Source organism: Euleptes europaea, chromosome 10 (genome assembly GCF_029931775.1).
Source record: "Euleptes europaea isolate rEulEur1 chromosome 10, rEulEur1.hap1, whole genome shotgun sequence".
Taxonomy (NCBI): domain Eukaryota; kingdom Metazoa; phylum Chordata; class Lepidosauria; order Squamata; family Sphaerodactylidae; genus Euleptes; species Euleptes europaea.
Genome location: NC_079321.1, coordinates 19280537 through 19292756, shown reverse-complemented (window position 1 = coordinate 19292756; position 12220 = coordinate 19280537). Strand labels below are relative to the sequence as shown.

The 12220-nt window shown below is 42.5% G+C and overlaps 1 protein-coding gene across 2 annotated transcripts in view; it reads right to left on the bottom strand.

Annotated features, from left to right (window-relative positions):
* The window catches only part of MATR3 (matrin 3), a 34283-nt gene that overhangs the window by 2796 nt on the left and 19267 nt on the right, over positions 1-12220 (bottom strand). For both annotated transcript variants that reach the window (XM_056856393.1, XM_056856394.1), the window contains 9 exons: positions 11628-11669; positions 10761-10863; positions 8873-8920; positions 8265-8390; positions 7690-7815; positions 7338-7508; positions 6276-6407; positions 2360-2403; positions 1898-2276 (listed from right to left, as the gene is read on the bottom strand). In XM_056856393.1, the coding sequence (XP_056712371.1) occupies positions 1898-2276; positions 2360-2403; positions 6276-6407; positions 7338-7508; positions 7690-7815; positions 8265-8390; positions 8873-8920; positions 10761-10863; positions 11628-11669 (1171 nt within the window). The remainder of the gene's footprint in view (positions 1-1897; positions 2277-2359; positions 2404-6275; positions 6408-7337; positions 7509-7689; positions 7816-8264; positions 8391-8872; positions 8921-10760; positions 10864-11627; positions 11670-12220) is intronic.

The window sequence follows — 12220 nt, the reverse complement described above, 5'->3', positions numbered from 1 at the left end:
TATCTTCCCTACAGGCAATGGTATGAATTGTCATACCACTAGAATGGAAGAAAGGGGATCTTCTAAGGGCAGGTTTAGAAAGTTCATTCTCTAGCTTTGTCTATACACACAGAGGTTGAACCTGTGGTCTCTGGTATACAGCTGATCCCTAAACTTTGGCTCAGATTGTGGCCTCTCCCATATTTGGGAAATATGGTTAATGAACAAGTATACCCTCCTGAACAGGTCTCAGGCAAAGTCTCCTGGAGATACCAAACATACCATTAGGAAATATATTAGTTCCCCCTGTTGTGGATGTGAAGCAATTCTAATGAATGGCCAAACTGGACTACAAATCCATTCCTTGCTGATTTATTTTTCCTGTTGACATTTTCCCTGCTGCCTTCTGCTCTCTCCAAAGTATAGTTTCAACCATGGTAAGTATGATAAAATAGGGGATATATCAATTGGTAAGTCAAACAGGCTTGGCCAGGGGCCGAATATTCCACAGCCAAAAAAAGTTCTTCCACATTGGGTGGTCTATCTTTTTTTGCTCAAACACTGTTGCTGTGGGAAGTGGCCAGACTATAATATTTTACAGATTCCCCCTGCAATGAAGCGTATGCAAAACATGTCGGGGTCTTAGAACACATTAAAATTAATTCTCTCTCTACAGCAATTGTCTCTTTTTTGGCTATTTTTTTAGATGTCCCCCAATAGCACAGGCAGAAATGAGGGCCTCCCTTGCTCTCCAGTGTGGCAGATGCGTGCCACTTGAGCAAAGACTAGCTAAAACAAGAAACCCTCTGCTCCTGTGCTGCTGCCACATTTTTTAAAAATTCTACATTTAGTTTTATGTAAACAATATTTGTAACCATGTGGGCCATCCTTAGGATTCCAGAGGTGCCCAAGAACTGCTCTCGTTGTTGTTTTTTAATGAGACACATTTATGTTAGCACAGCACTATTATTTATCTAGGTCACAAGAAGAATACTAAGATATGGTATTGTTTCAAAACCATTAACTCATTTCACTTTTCATCATTAGCATAAATCTCTTCATTTCCAAATTTTATTAAATGCATTAAACATTATGTTGGTCTATTTTCCTGGTCAAAAAGGCCAACACGGACCTACGAGAGATTTTTACTTCTATTGGTAGTAATCAGCAATTGCAGGACCAGAGCTGGGACAGGAAGCAGCAGCAGCTTCCTATTATCAACAAACTATGTGTGGAGCCACTACAAGAAGCCAGAGGTCACTCTGGAAGTCTCCATTCCTCCTTTTCCATAAGCCTCTCGACTTCAGCTGCAGAAAAGCCTTCCATGTAATAGATGGCATCTGCCTTAATTGTACAGCATGCTGCTGAAAACACAGGCTGGGAAGTACCACCATGGACAGATGCGTAACGGAATTTGTTCCCTGCTTCCACCAATGGCACCCCTGACCACTGTGTGACAGAATCAAAACTGGAGCTGCTGTACTCTGTGCCTACAATATTGTGGCCTTTTTGGTGGGAGGAAGCAGACAGGGATGACTCTGAAGTCTTTAGGAACTGTAAGTCTGTTGTGTGCCAATTGGTGCTTCACGTGCAGGATTACCAAGGGGCAGCGTGGCAACTGTGAGCTGCTTTGCAAAAATGCCAAGCCAGCTTTCAATTCTGCTGATGCTTGGTCTGCCAGAGAGGAAAGCCAGGCCATGACTGCTGACTACACATGCCCGTGTCTCCAAGGCAGAGCCACTCTGCACCACTGCCTACAGGCCCTCCTCCTCTCAAACCACGATCATGATACTCAACTATTCAATAGTTACTTTTCTAGAGGGGAAACGTGAAACTTTCCCCCCTTATTAAGTATGTGGGAAGCTGAATATTCTTGTGCTCAACCTGATTTTCCCTGGCAATATTCTTTGGGGCTTACCTTTTTGAGTTTCTTGGCTGTTGCTGCAGTTCCAGCAGTCCCTTCAGTTTTGACGCTACCATCGGCATTAGCGGCGGCCTTTTCCTCCGTGGTTAGATCGCCCAAGTTGGCAACGTCGGCACCGTCAGCCGCTGAACTGCCACTCTCCAGTAACGCCGCTGCTTCCTCCTCATCCACTAACAGCTCATCTTCCGATTCAAGGATCAAATTGGAGTCGTCTTGGTCTGCCTGCTCACTGCCTTTGGTATCTGGCTGCTCCGCCTCGTCTCTCTTTTCATCTTTATCTTCCATGCTGCTGGTTTCATTTTTATCGCTGTCGTCTAGCTTGGATTTTTTTTCACTTCCAGAATCTTTACTGTCCGGAGAAAGGCCTCTCTTTCTATAAAAGGCAAAAAAGAAAAGCTTGATTGCCAGTTTAAAATTGTTATTTTTAAAGAAAATTAAACACTCAAAAATTATTACCGAGGTTTATCTTTTTTCAGCAAATCTCCTCCTTTGTTAGGAATCTGAAAAAACAACAACACACACAGCTTTTTAAACTATACAAGTCTTTTGGATTTCTGCATTAGTACAACCCATGGCTATCCAAAAGGATGTTTTCAATCATCAAAACATTTCCAACGACTACACTCAAGTAATGAAAACAGAACCTTGTGGCACCGTAAAGAGCAACACATTTACTGCAGCAGAACCTTTTGGATTCTACTCCACTGAAAACGTATGCTATAGTAAATAAAGGTTAAGTATCCCTTGAATTACACAACTTTAAGGTTGACAATGAGGAAATTGAAATTGTTCAAGACCTTTTATTCCTTGGCTCCACTATCAACCAAAAGGGAGACGGCAGTGCACCACCACACTGCAATGTGGCACTGAGCACAAAATTCAGTTTCTGATTTTCAGCTTTCATTTTAAAAGGCATGTTTCTAGCCCTAATGATGGGATCATACCAGTCCAATCCCACTGGTGCTGCAGGAAGGAGGATTCTACTGTAGGCCTTTCCATGAGCTTCTTACATTGGCAGAAGGCTCCTTGCATGAGAGGAATGAAATTGTAGTGTCCATCCTGATGCCTGCAAGTACATAGACAAGAAGCACGAAGATCCCAAAAGGGGGAGGGCAGAGCAGCTGAAGAAATTAGAAGGCGATTGAGACTGGGAAGGGCAGCCATGAAGGAGCTAGAAAATATTTTGAAGTGTAAGGATGTGTCACTGGCCACCAAGACTGGTTTAATTCATGCCATCGTATTCCCTATTACTATGTATGGGTGTGAAAGCTGGACAGTGAAGAAAGCTGACAGGAAGAAAATAGATTCCTTTGAAATGTGGTGTTGGAGGAGAGTGTTACGGATTCCGTGGACTGCCAAAAAAACAAATCAGTGGGTTATAGATCAAATCAAGCCTGAACTGACCCTAGAAGCTAAAATGACTAAACTGAGGCTATCGTATTTTGGTCACGTCATGAGACGACAAGAGTCACTGGAAAAGACAGTCATGCTAGGAAAGGTTGAGGGCAGCAGGTAAAGAGGAAGACCCAACAAGAGATGGATTGACTCAAAGAAAGCCACAGCCTTCAATTTGCAAGATCTGAGCAAGGCTGTCAAAGATAGGACATTTTGGAGGACTTTCATTCATAGGGTAGCCATGAGACGGAAGCGACTTGACGGCACTTAACACACACACATCCCTTTTCCGGACATCCAATATCCGGACTGACCCGAAAACCAGCCTTTTCTCACAGGCCCTCAGCAGAACGCTACTTTGCTTTCTGATGATTAAATGTACACAAAATCATTAAAAATATTGTTTAAAATTACCTTCAAGCTATGTGTATAAAATGTATATAAAACATAAATGAATTTCGTGTTTAGACTTGGGTCCCATACCCAAGATATCTTATTGTGTATATGCAAATATTCCCAAATATGGAAAGAAACTAAATACGGACCACTTCTGGTCCCAAGCAGTCTAGATGAGGGATGCTCAACCTGTATGTCATTCTTGACGGTGCCACAAGGCCACTTGATGTTGTCGCTGCAAACGACTTACATGGATAATCCACTGCAACTGTATTAATTATTCAAGTAGCAACTGCAAGCAAATGGAAGTAAGATACCAAGTAAAAGCCTTCATTAAAAAACATTCCACAAAAGTATTTTTGTTTCTGCACAGCACAATGGGGCTCTCCCCCTCACCACTCCTTTTAACCAGAAGTGATTGTGGTACTGATGCCATTAATCCAGGACGTGTGCTTGTCTCTTCTTGCCCAAAGATCTCAAACTACGTCAAGAGGGAAAGCTGTGCTTGTTTTCACGAGTCACAAATGTAGCTCAAACCTTGGGAACACACACACACAAAATGAAAAACCTCTGCTGAAAAGGATGGACTACTATGTTGCCAAATCACAGGGATCAACTAATTTTCAGTTTGCTGTGATTGCTCCTCTGGATTATAGCTCTTAAGACTAAGAACTACAGAAGCAGCACTCTGTCACAGGCAGAAAAACACCACTACCATAATTTATGCCCAGAAAGCACACAAATGGTCTTCTGAAAGAAATAATCTGCACCTGCTCTGACTGGAAACTATCCTGAATCTTCCAGCAACCCAGTCAAGAGTCCACAAACTTTGCTTGTCATGACCGGTATCCCTTCTTCCTCTGGTCTGCCTGGCAGTCCTCATTCTAAGTTTAGAGGGGTAACTGGCCTTGACTTCACACTGTGTTTCCGTGGTGCTCCAAGCACCTCTGAAGCGCAACATTATATTAGAGAAGAGATCCAACCTCTACCTTTTGGGTAAGGGGCAGGGGTCCTGGCAAACGATCAACCCTCCCCCACTGGTGGACCCCTAATTTCTCCCAACGTTGGAGAACCTTGCAAAAGTTCGCTGCAGTTCTCCCAGTGAGAGACCAAGATAATCCACAATAGTCAAAAACTGAATCTGACTCACTGGGAATACTTCTAGCCCTATATTATAATGCCCAAGAGCTGCAAAGTAGGGTCACATAGACATGCTTCTGTAGTCCCTGAACACTTACTGGACTGTGGAAGACTGAGCCCATTACCAAGCCCCGAACAGAGGCCTCCACAGTGGTAGTACATGCCATGTCTCAAATCTCAACAGGAAGCCTTAAATATAACCCAGGATTATCTCCATGTTTCTTACCCCCTCCTCCTATGATGGCACTCTCAGGCCTCAATTGAGTATCACTGAGGCTAACCAAGACTTCAGTGAAATGGAGAATGGTCCAGTTCAAAGGGATTAGCACATGCAAAAACAACGTTGCACTTACCTGTAACTGTTGTTCATCGAGTGGTCCTCTGTGCAGGCACACATCTCCGCTGCCGTGGAGAGCTCCAGGGTGTCTGAAGCAGTCCACAGCGGGGATAGGAGGGAGGGATCTGTACCTGCACAGAGGACCACTCGATGAACAAGTTACAGGTAAGTGCAACGTTGTTTTACATCTTCGTGGCGCTTGCGCAGTCTCACATGGGAATATGGCAAGCTAACACTCAGGAGGTGGAAGCGAGGCTGCACAAACCTTACACGTACCTTGCAAAATTCTAAAGATGCTACTAACTATCCTGACAAGATGCTCAATTGCTGAACTACCTGCAATTCTGTTAACAGAAACAGGGATTTGTACGACTCGGGAAGGGAGGAATCCCACCCCCACCCCCCGCTACCTGGGCCATCTGGCTCACTCTTTCTTCCTACTGTCTCCACCTGCCTAGCTTAAGCAGTGGCAAAAGTGACAGCTCCCATTCCTCCTCCAACTGGCAGGCATGACTGGCCCTCCATCTGATGCCTCCGCTGCGAGGGTGGACGAGGCCAGCCGATAGAGGCTCGTTTGCTGTGCAAGCTCAGACAGTGTTATTGTGCTTCGGGGGGTGGGGGTTAATCCACTTCCATTTTTATTTAGTTTTTAGATTTTTCTGCAACCGGGTGGGGTGGGGGTGTTCATCCTGAGTTTGGAGAAAAGTCTCCCTTCTGTCAATATTGTCTTGATCCATGCCGATGGTGCCACAGTTGAGTACATGATCATGTACCTACTTTAGGCGGCTGCTTCTCATTATACTATCTATTAAGATGGTACACAATTGTCCCAAGATGCTCTTTAAAAAAAAGAAGATGCCCTTTCAATTTTTCATTCTTTTTATCTTTATTAAACAACAGCACTTGTAAGTGGTCTATCCAGCTCCTGGAAGCAGAAACCAGTGCTACTAGCCCTCGCGTAATCTGTATTCTTTTCTGTATTCTTTTCCCTAGCAGAACCTTTAAGTTAAAAGTACTATATACACTTGTCATCTTCAAATTTCTCAATTCTACATTGTTTCCGCAAGAGTAATGAGCAAAACCTTATGCCCACACGATACCCACCCTTAATATTAATTTCTTGTATTTTTCAGACAAGTCTACTTTCACGCATCGACCCTGGAACCAAAGGGCTTTGTTGGAACAGTGCTCCATCATGGCTTCGGCAGCTTCTCTGGTGTCCAGCTCTATGAAAGCCTACAGAAGATTGACATGAGATTTCACTATGCAAAGTTACTACATGACTCTCTCAAGTTAAACCCTTGAATGGGAGGGACTTAAGGGATCACTGCTAGAGTTACTGGCTGAGCAGCTCACAATCACTGATCTATGCCTGGAGGCTGTTGATGAGCATTAAGGAATCCACCTGGCTGCTGCTAACTCATTTTTCTTCCAAAACTGAGAAAGAGCACTGAGAAAAGAGCAGCAGAAAGGATCTAGACTTCACTGAGTGACATGCCCAGACAAATGCTCATCAAGTGGCAAAACCACATACCAAGATAGGACTAATGAAGATGGAGTTTTGGAGGACTGGGCAAGCACCTTTCCTTCCTCCATTTGTCTCCCCAGCTTCCCTTAAGAGCTGATCTACATATGCAGCAAAATGAGGCAGTAGAATTTGGAGTGGCAAAATGGGCTGTACCACTTTGGACTTAAATATTTTTATTGCTCTCTCATGTAAAAACTTCCATGCAAATAAAAATAAAGTGTTACCATATCAGGAAAACAGCACAGCATGCACATTGAGGACTAGGCTGGAACCCAGTTTCCGATTTACAGAGAATTATTAAATGTAGGGCAACTTGGAAAAGTATCACCCCCACCTGCAGTGTCAAGCAGTACAGCCCATTCAACCACCTCATTACCACCACATTTGCTGCACATCAAACACAGGCCTAAGCCCCCCCCCCCCCGCCTTCTTACCCATACATTTCTGATGCATGCCCATACAAGTAAAGCATGGAAACACGGTCAGTACACATATATATGAAAATAAGGCCTAGGAGACAGAAAGCTTCTTACATCTACATCCATTTTTATGTGCTGTACTCATACCCTGGGGATGATGGCCCTGCTTCCTGAAGCCCTGCACTGTGGCCTGGTCTTGTGCCAGACCATATACACTACCTGGCTCTTCATTCTCATCAGAATGTAGTTCTTTACTTTTCCATAGGTCTCCGCCAGCTTGAGTACAGCACTGTCAGAATACCCTGAATGCGGCAAATTGCTGAGATGGATCACACGGCCAAGCTCTTGCTTGGGAGGTTCGAATTTCTGGTCAGGTCTCGGTTCTGGTTTCTTTAAAAAACAGAAAAAGGGGTGGCGGTTAGAGAAAACATTTTTATTCATCCACTCTACCAGACATGAAGCCTTCATCTAGTGCCACAAAACCAGATCGCAGAATGAACCGGTTAAATGTCACAAACGAAAATGACAGGTACACCAGAGCAAGAAGGTTAATAAATAAAACTGATTTTACCTTTATTCTTTTATACTTCTGTGATAAGTGCACTCTCACGGGCTTGCCAAAAACTAATGCCGGTGTTGATAAGTAATATTCTACTACAGCCTGAGCATCTTCAGTGGTAGACATTTCAATAAATGCCTGAAATTGCAAGATAAATAACTCATGCATTCCTCTTCTAGGAAGGAAGAAATGTTTGCAACGGTACCAGTATACATTTTAATCATCAGGCACATGCTGAAAAAATAAGTATCCTTCATCTCAGTATATGCAAATAATGGGATACTAAAAGCAGTAATATTCAACAGCAAGCTCTCGCCAACCACAAAGGCAGAAAACTACTTTTTGATATCATGAAGCACAAAACTCTCCAGACCCAATTTTTTTTTAAAAAAAAGACTATGTCCTTATATCATAAACTCCTGCTTAAAATTCTGTTCTTTCAAATTCTGTTCTCCTGCTTAAATTCTTGTTCTCTTTCAAAGGCATGGGACACCAGTGTAAGTTGTCTGCTGAAGCACAGTAAGCATTCCTATCATTCAAAATAATTTAGAAAAACATTAGTTGGGCAGGGTTAAAAAAAAACTTACCTCGTTAATTTTGTTTAAGATAAGGTGATTTGTGATCATTCCAAATGGTTCAACAAGCTGCAACAGCTGGTATCGCAGGTTTTTCCCTCTCTGAAAATCCATGATGTGAACAACTCTGCTTGTTTCCTATTAATGGCAAAGAATAATGGCTAACAAATTTACACATTAAGCAGAAAATGATGATTAAAGTGGCCATCCTAGTCATTTTGGTAGTGGATCTTTTAATTAATTCTGTGAAGAGTCAGCAGAAGCATTTTTTTAAAACAGGAATGTACAATCTTCCATCCCAGATTAAATCCAATTACTCGGAAAACCATTAGTCTTGTGGATGTTTTCGTCCTACCTGTGGCATTTCTGGCATGTTGCCTAGCATATACACTTAAGGCAACATGACAAAAATAATGTACATCTTAAAGGTCCCCAAACCTAGTTGTGGTCAGGTTCTTACCGAGTCTCCTAGGTTGAACCAATCAGATTGCAAGCTGGGAGTTAATATAAGGGAATCCTCCTCTATATGAAAAGAATCCTTGTACAAGGAAGCTAATATAACAGCAAGAAGATCGGGGGCTCAGCGTAAGTTATCTGCATTTTGGTAGCCTGATACTAACCACTCTCCCCTTCTGCATGTGTCTTGGTCCTTGCATACTTCCATTTCCAGCTCCTTGATATAAACAAAGTAAAACAAATATGTATTACATAATTAGAAAGACAACCAACGCTACTATGCGCAGGGCAACTTTTAACCATGTCACAACGCAGAACTCTTAAATCTTTGAGAGGGGGCAAAAGGAGTGCATTAACAACTGGTTTAAGACTTATGAGGTAATACAGCCTTATGTTTTAGCACCACACTCTTCTAAAGTAGCAGACTTCAACTGGTGCATCAGGACCCTCACATGGGTCAAGGAGCCACTCCCGCTAGGTTGCGGGCTCCTACAGAGCTTCTCCTTTTTACTCCCTTATGCTGTGTAGAGAGCAAAGGGGCCACACGAGCCTCTTCACTTGTGGTTAGGTCACTCTGAACACAACTCGATAGTTCTTTTTTTGGTATTTTAAAGACCAACATAATTTCCAGGGTAAAAGTCATCAAAAGTCAAAAATCCCTTTGTTGGGTATTTGACGAAGGGAGTTCTGACTCTCAAAATCTTATTCCCTGGAAATTACAACTCTATGGGTCTGAGCCTTGGTTTGTTCCTTGCTACAGTATATCTGCTGATACACATGAATCCTGTCTCCAGCTCTTTTGAACACATGAAGCTGCCTTATACTGAATCAGACCCCTGGTCCATCAAAGTCCGTACTGTCTACTCAGACCAGCTGCGGCTCTCCAGGGTCTCAGGTAGATGTCTTTCACATCACCGACTTGCCTAGTCCCTTTAAGTGGAGATTCCAGGGGTTGAACCTGGGACCTTCTGCATGCCAAGCATATGCTCTACCACTGAGCCCCAGCCCCTCCCCTTTTGGTCTATTGCCCATGATCTCAGCCTTCACGCACCAGTGAGGATGACTCTGGTGCTGCTTCTCCCTGCTGCATGATATTAATAATGTAACTTCCTGTCACGTGTTTTCAGCTCCAGGCTAAAGAATGGAACAATATTTAATGAAAAAGAAACATACACGAAATACTACAATGTATAGCAATCTATATTGTGTCTAAAGAAGGAGACACTAAGTGCGATGATTTGAATCTAATATGCAAGAGGCTTAAATGTCCTATGAAATAACTGAATACTATGCACAGACTCTTCTGAGATTGAATGACTGAAGACGACTTTGGAAGTAACGGACGTCTAATTTGTATCCAGAACGACCGTCTCCTTCTTGGACCTTTTTGATCCATTCTGGATCATTGTTCAGCATCCACACTTACCTGACCACCAGTATTCTTCATGTCTTGTTGGATTTCTGTTTTATTTACCCCATGTGAGGATGGACTGTAATGTTTGTCTACATGTGTGCTTAGACACTATATAGATTGCTATACATTGTAGTATTTCGTGTATGTTTCTTGTCTATTCCATTATGTATTGTTCCATTCTTTAGTCTGGTGGTGGTGTTTTTGTTCATACGTTGCTTTTTACAACACTATTTTTCATTTTTGACTTGTGTTTTCAGCTCAGCAGGATTCGGAAATGCTGACGACAACTGTTCTAAAGGATCACCATCACTCCTTATCACCCCTAAACAGAATCTACAAATACTGAAGAACATGAACTTAAACATTCTGATACCCAGAAAGAAAAAAACGGTTTTGTCGTCAATAATTTAGGATGTTTTTTAATACAGTGAGAAAGCTGAATATATCAAGTCATACCCTGATGGCTAATTTGAACTACTCATGGTAAAGTCAGGTTTTAGTTCAGCTATGATTTCTTTAGGTTCCTGTCAGGTCTCAAGAGCTCGTACAACATATTGATGTAAGGATCAGCAAAGTTTAATACGGTCAAAAGAGGAGGGGAGAGGATTCGTCTCAAAGATGTGTTTATTCAGGTTACCTCTTGATCCAATTGGTGGCCCTCCGAGATGAAAAGGAGGTGGCGGTGGTCCCAAAATCCCTGGGGCAGGATTTGTAGACTGCGGCAACATGAAGGGATCATTTCTAGGAACACACAAACACAATGCTATGTTAAACCATTCAAAAAGCCTGCAGTCACATTTTTATGTAAGTGATAAAAGGTCAGACCGGTCCTAGAAAGGAAGTAAACAGAAGTTCCCTCCCAGAATTTACTTTCATGTACTGCTATATAGCACTGACTGAACAAGTCCTGCTGTTGGAAATGACAATGTATTTCTTGAAGCTGAATGATCTCCAACTACGCCTCCAAATGTTATTCCAATTGCTCATGGCAGCAAAATCAACAGGAAGCACTGCATTAAACATTAGCTTCCTATTGTGGGGATTTCAAGAGTCTCTTGCTGGTTTTGTGCAGTTTGCTGCGGAATGCCTGGACAAAGTCACAAAGCAGACATTTCAAGATGTCCAATTAAACAGGACTAGCAGAATTGTTTCAGAAGAAAGGAGAAGAATACTGTGAACAAAATCAATTTTCTCTGACGGGAAGACCCTCCTATCAGTCTAACGGCTGATGCGTAAGATCTGACTGAGTAGGTTTCCCCTCTGCTATGGGTTGTGCCACTCTTAGTCTGAGTCTCACAGCCTAGAATGAGGAGGAAGATCTGCTAGTAGAGAGAAAAAGGCATGCTCTGCATTCAGAAGCCTCCACCTGTACCTTCTACTGTTTGTTCCCACTGTATTTTCCATAATGTACACTGCTTAAAGAGAACTGCTATTGGGGAACAGTTTTTAAACATGGAAAGGCATAAGCAGGCATTTCCTTCCATTCTGACAGCAATTTTACTTACATCCCATGTCCAGAATCGTTATCAGGGTTCCACTCTGGATATCTTGAAAGATAAAAAAAGAAAAGTCACACCATGGTTTCTCGACACTCAAGTATTATGGCTGGAGAGCTACTGTTCAGTTAGAACTTCCACCCCAGCAGCTGAAATCCAAATGCCTTAAGTGAAAAAAACTACTGAATATTGCAGCTATAGGATCAAATAGGAAAGGCTGCTGGCACCTTTGATATTAGCTCTTATTTCTAATGTCTGAAAGCGTGTTGCACATCAGGTCTGATACTGCTTGATGCGTTTCACGAACAATGCAACCTTTCCTATTAGCAAGTATATAAATCATTTCTACCTTACTTTCTTCAGTGTTATGTTTAAATAATAAATAAAAGTTAACTCGTTGTTTACATCTGTGGGCTGTGTGTCTCAGCCAAAGAAATACACAAACACATGTCAAGATCTCAATCTCTCCATATGATAGGAAATGAAAAAAATGGTGGCAGCATGGGGACGGAAGAGAGTAAGAGCCCCAACCCTGGAAACTCTGTGTGAGTGAGGGCCTGTTATTAAAAGGGGCTGGGCTACTCGGTCTGCTGATGTCTCTG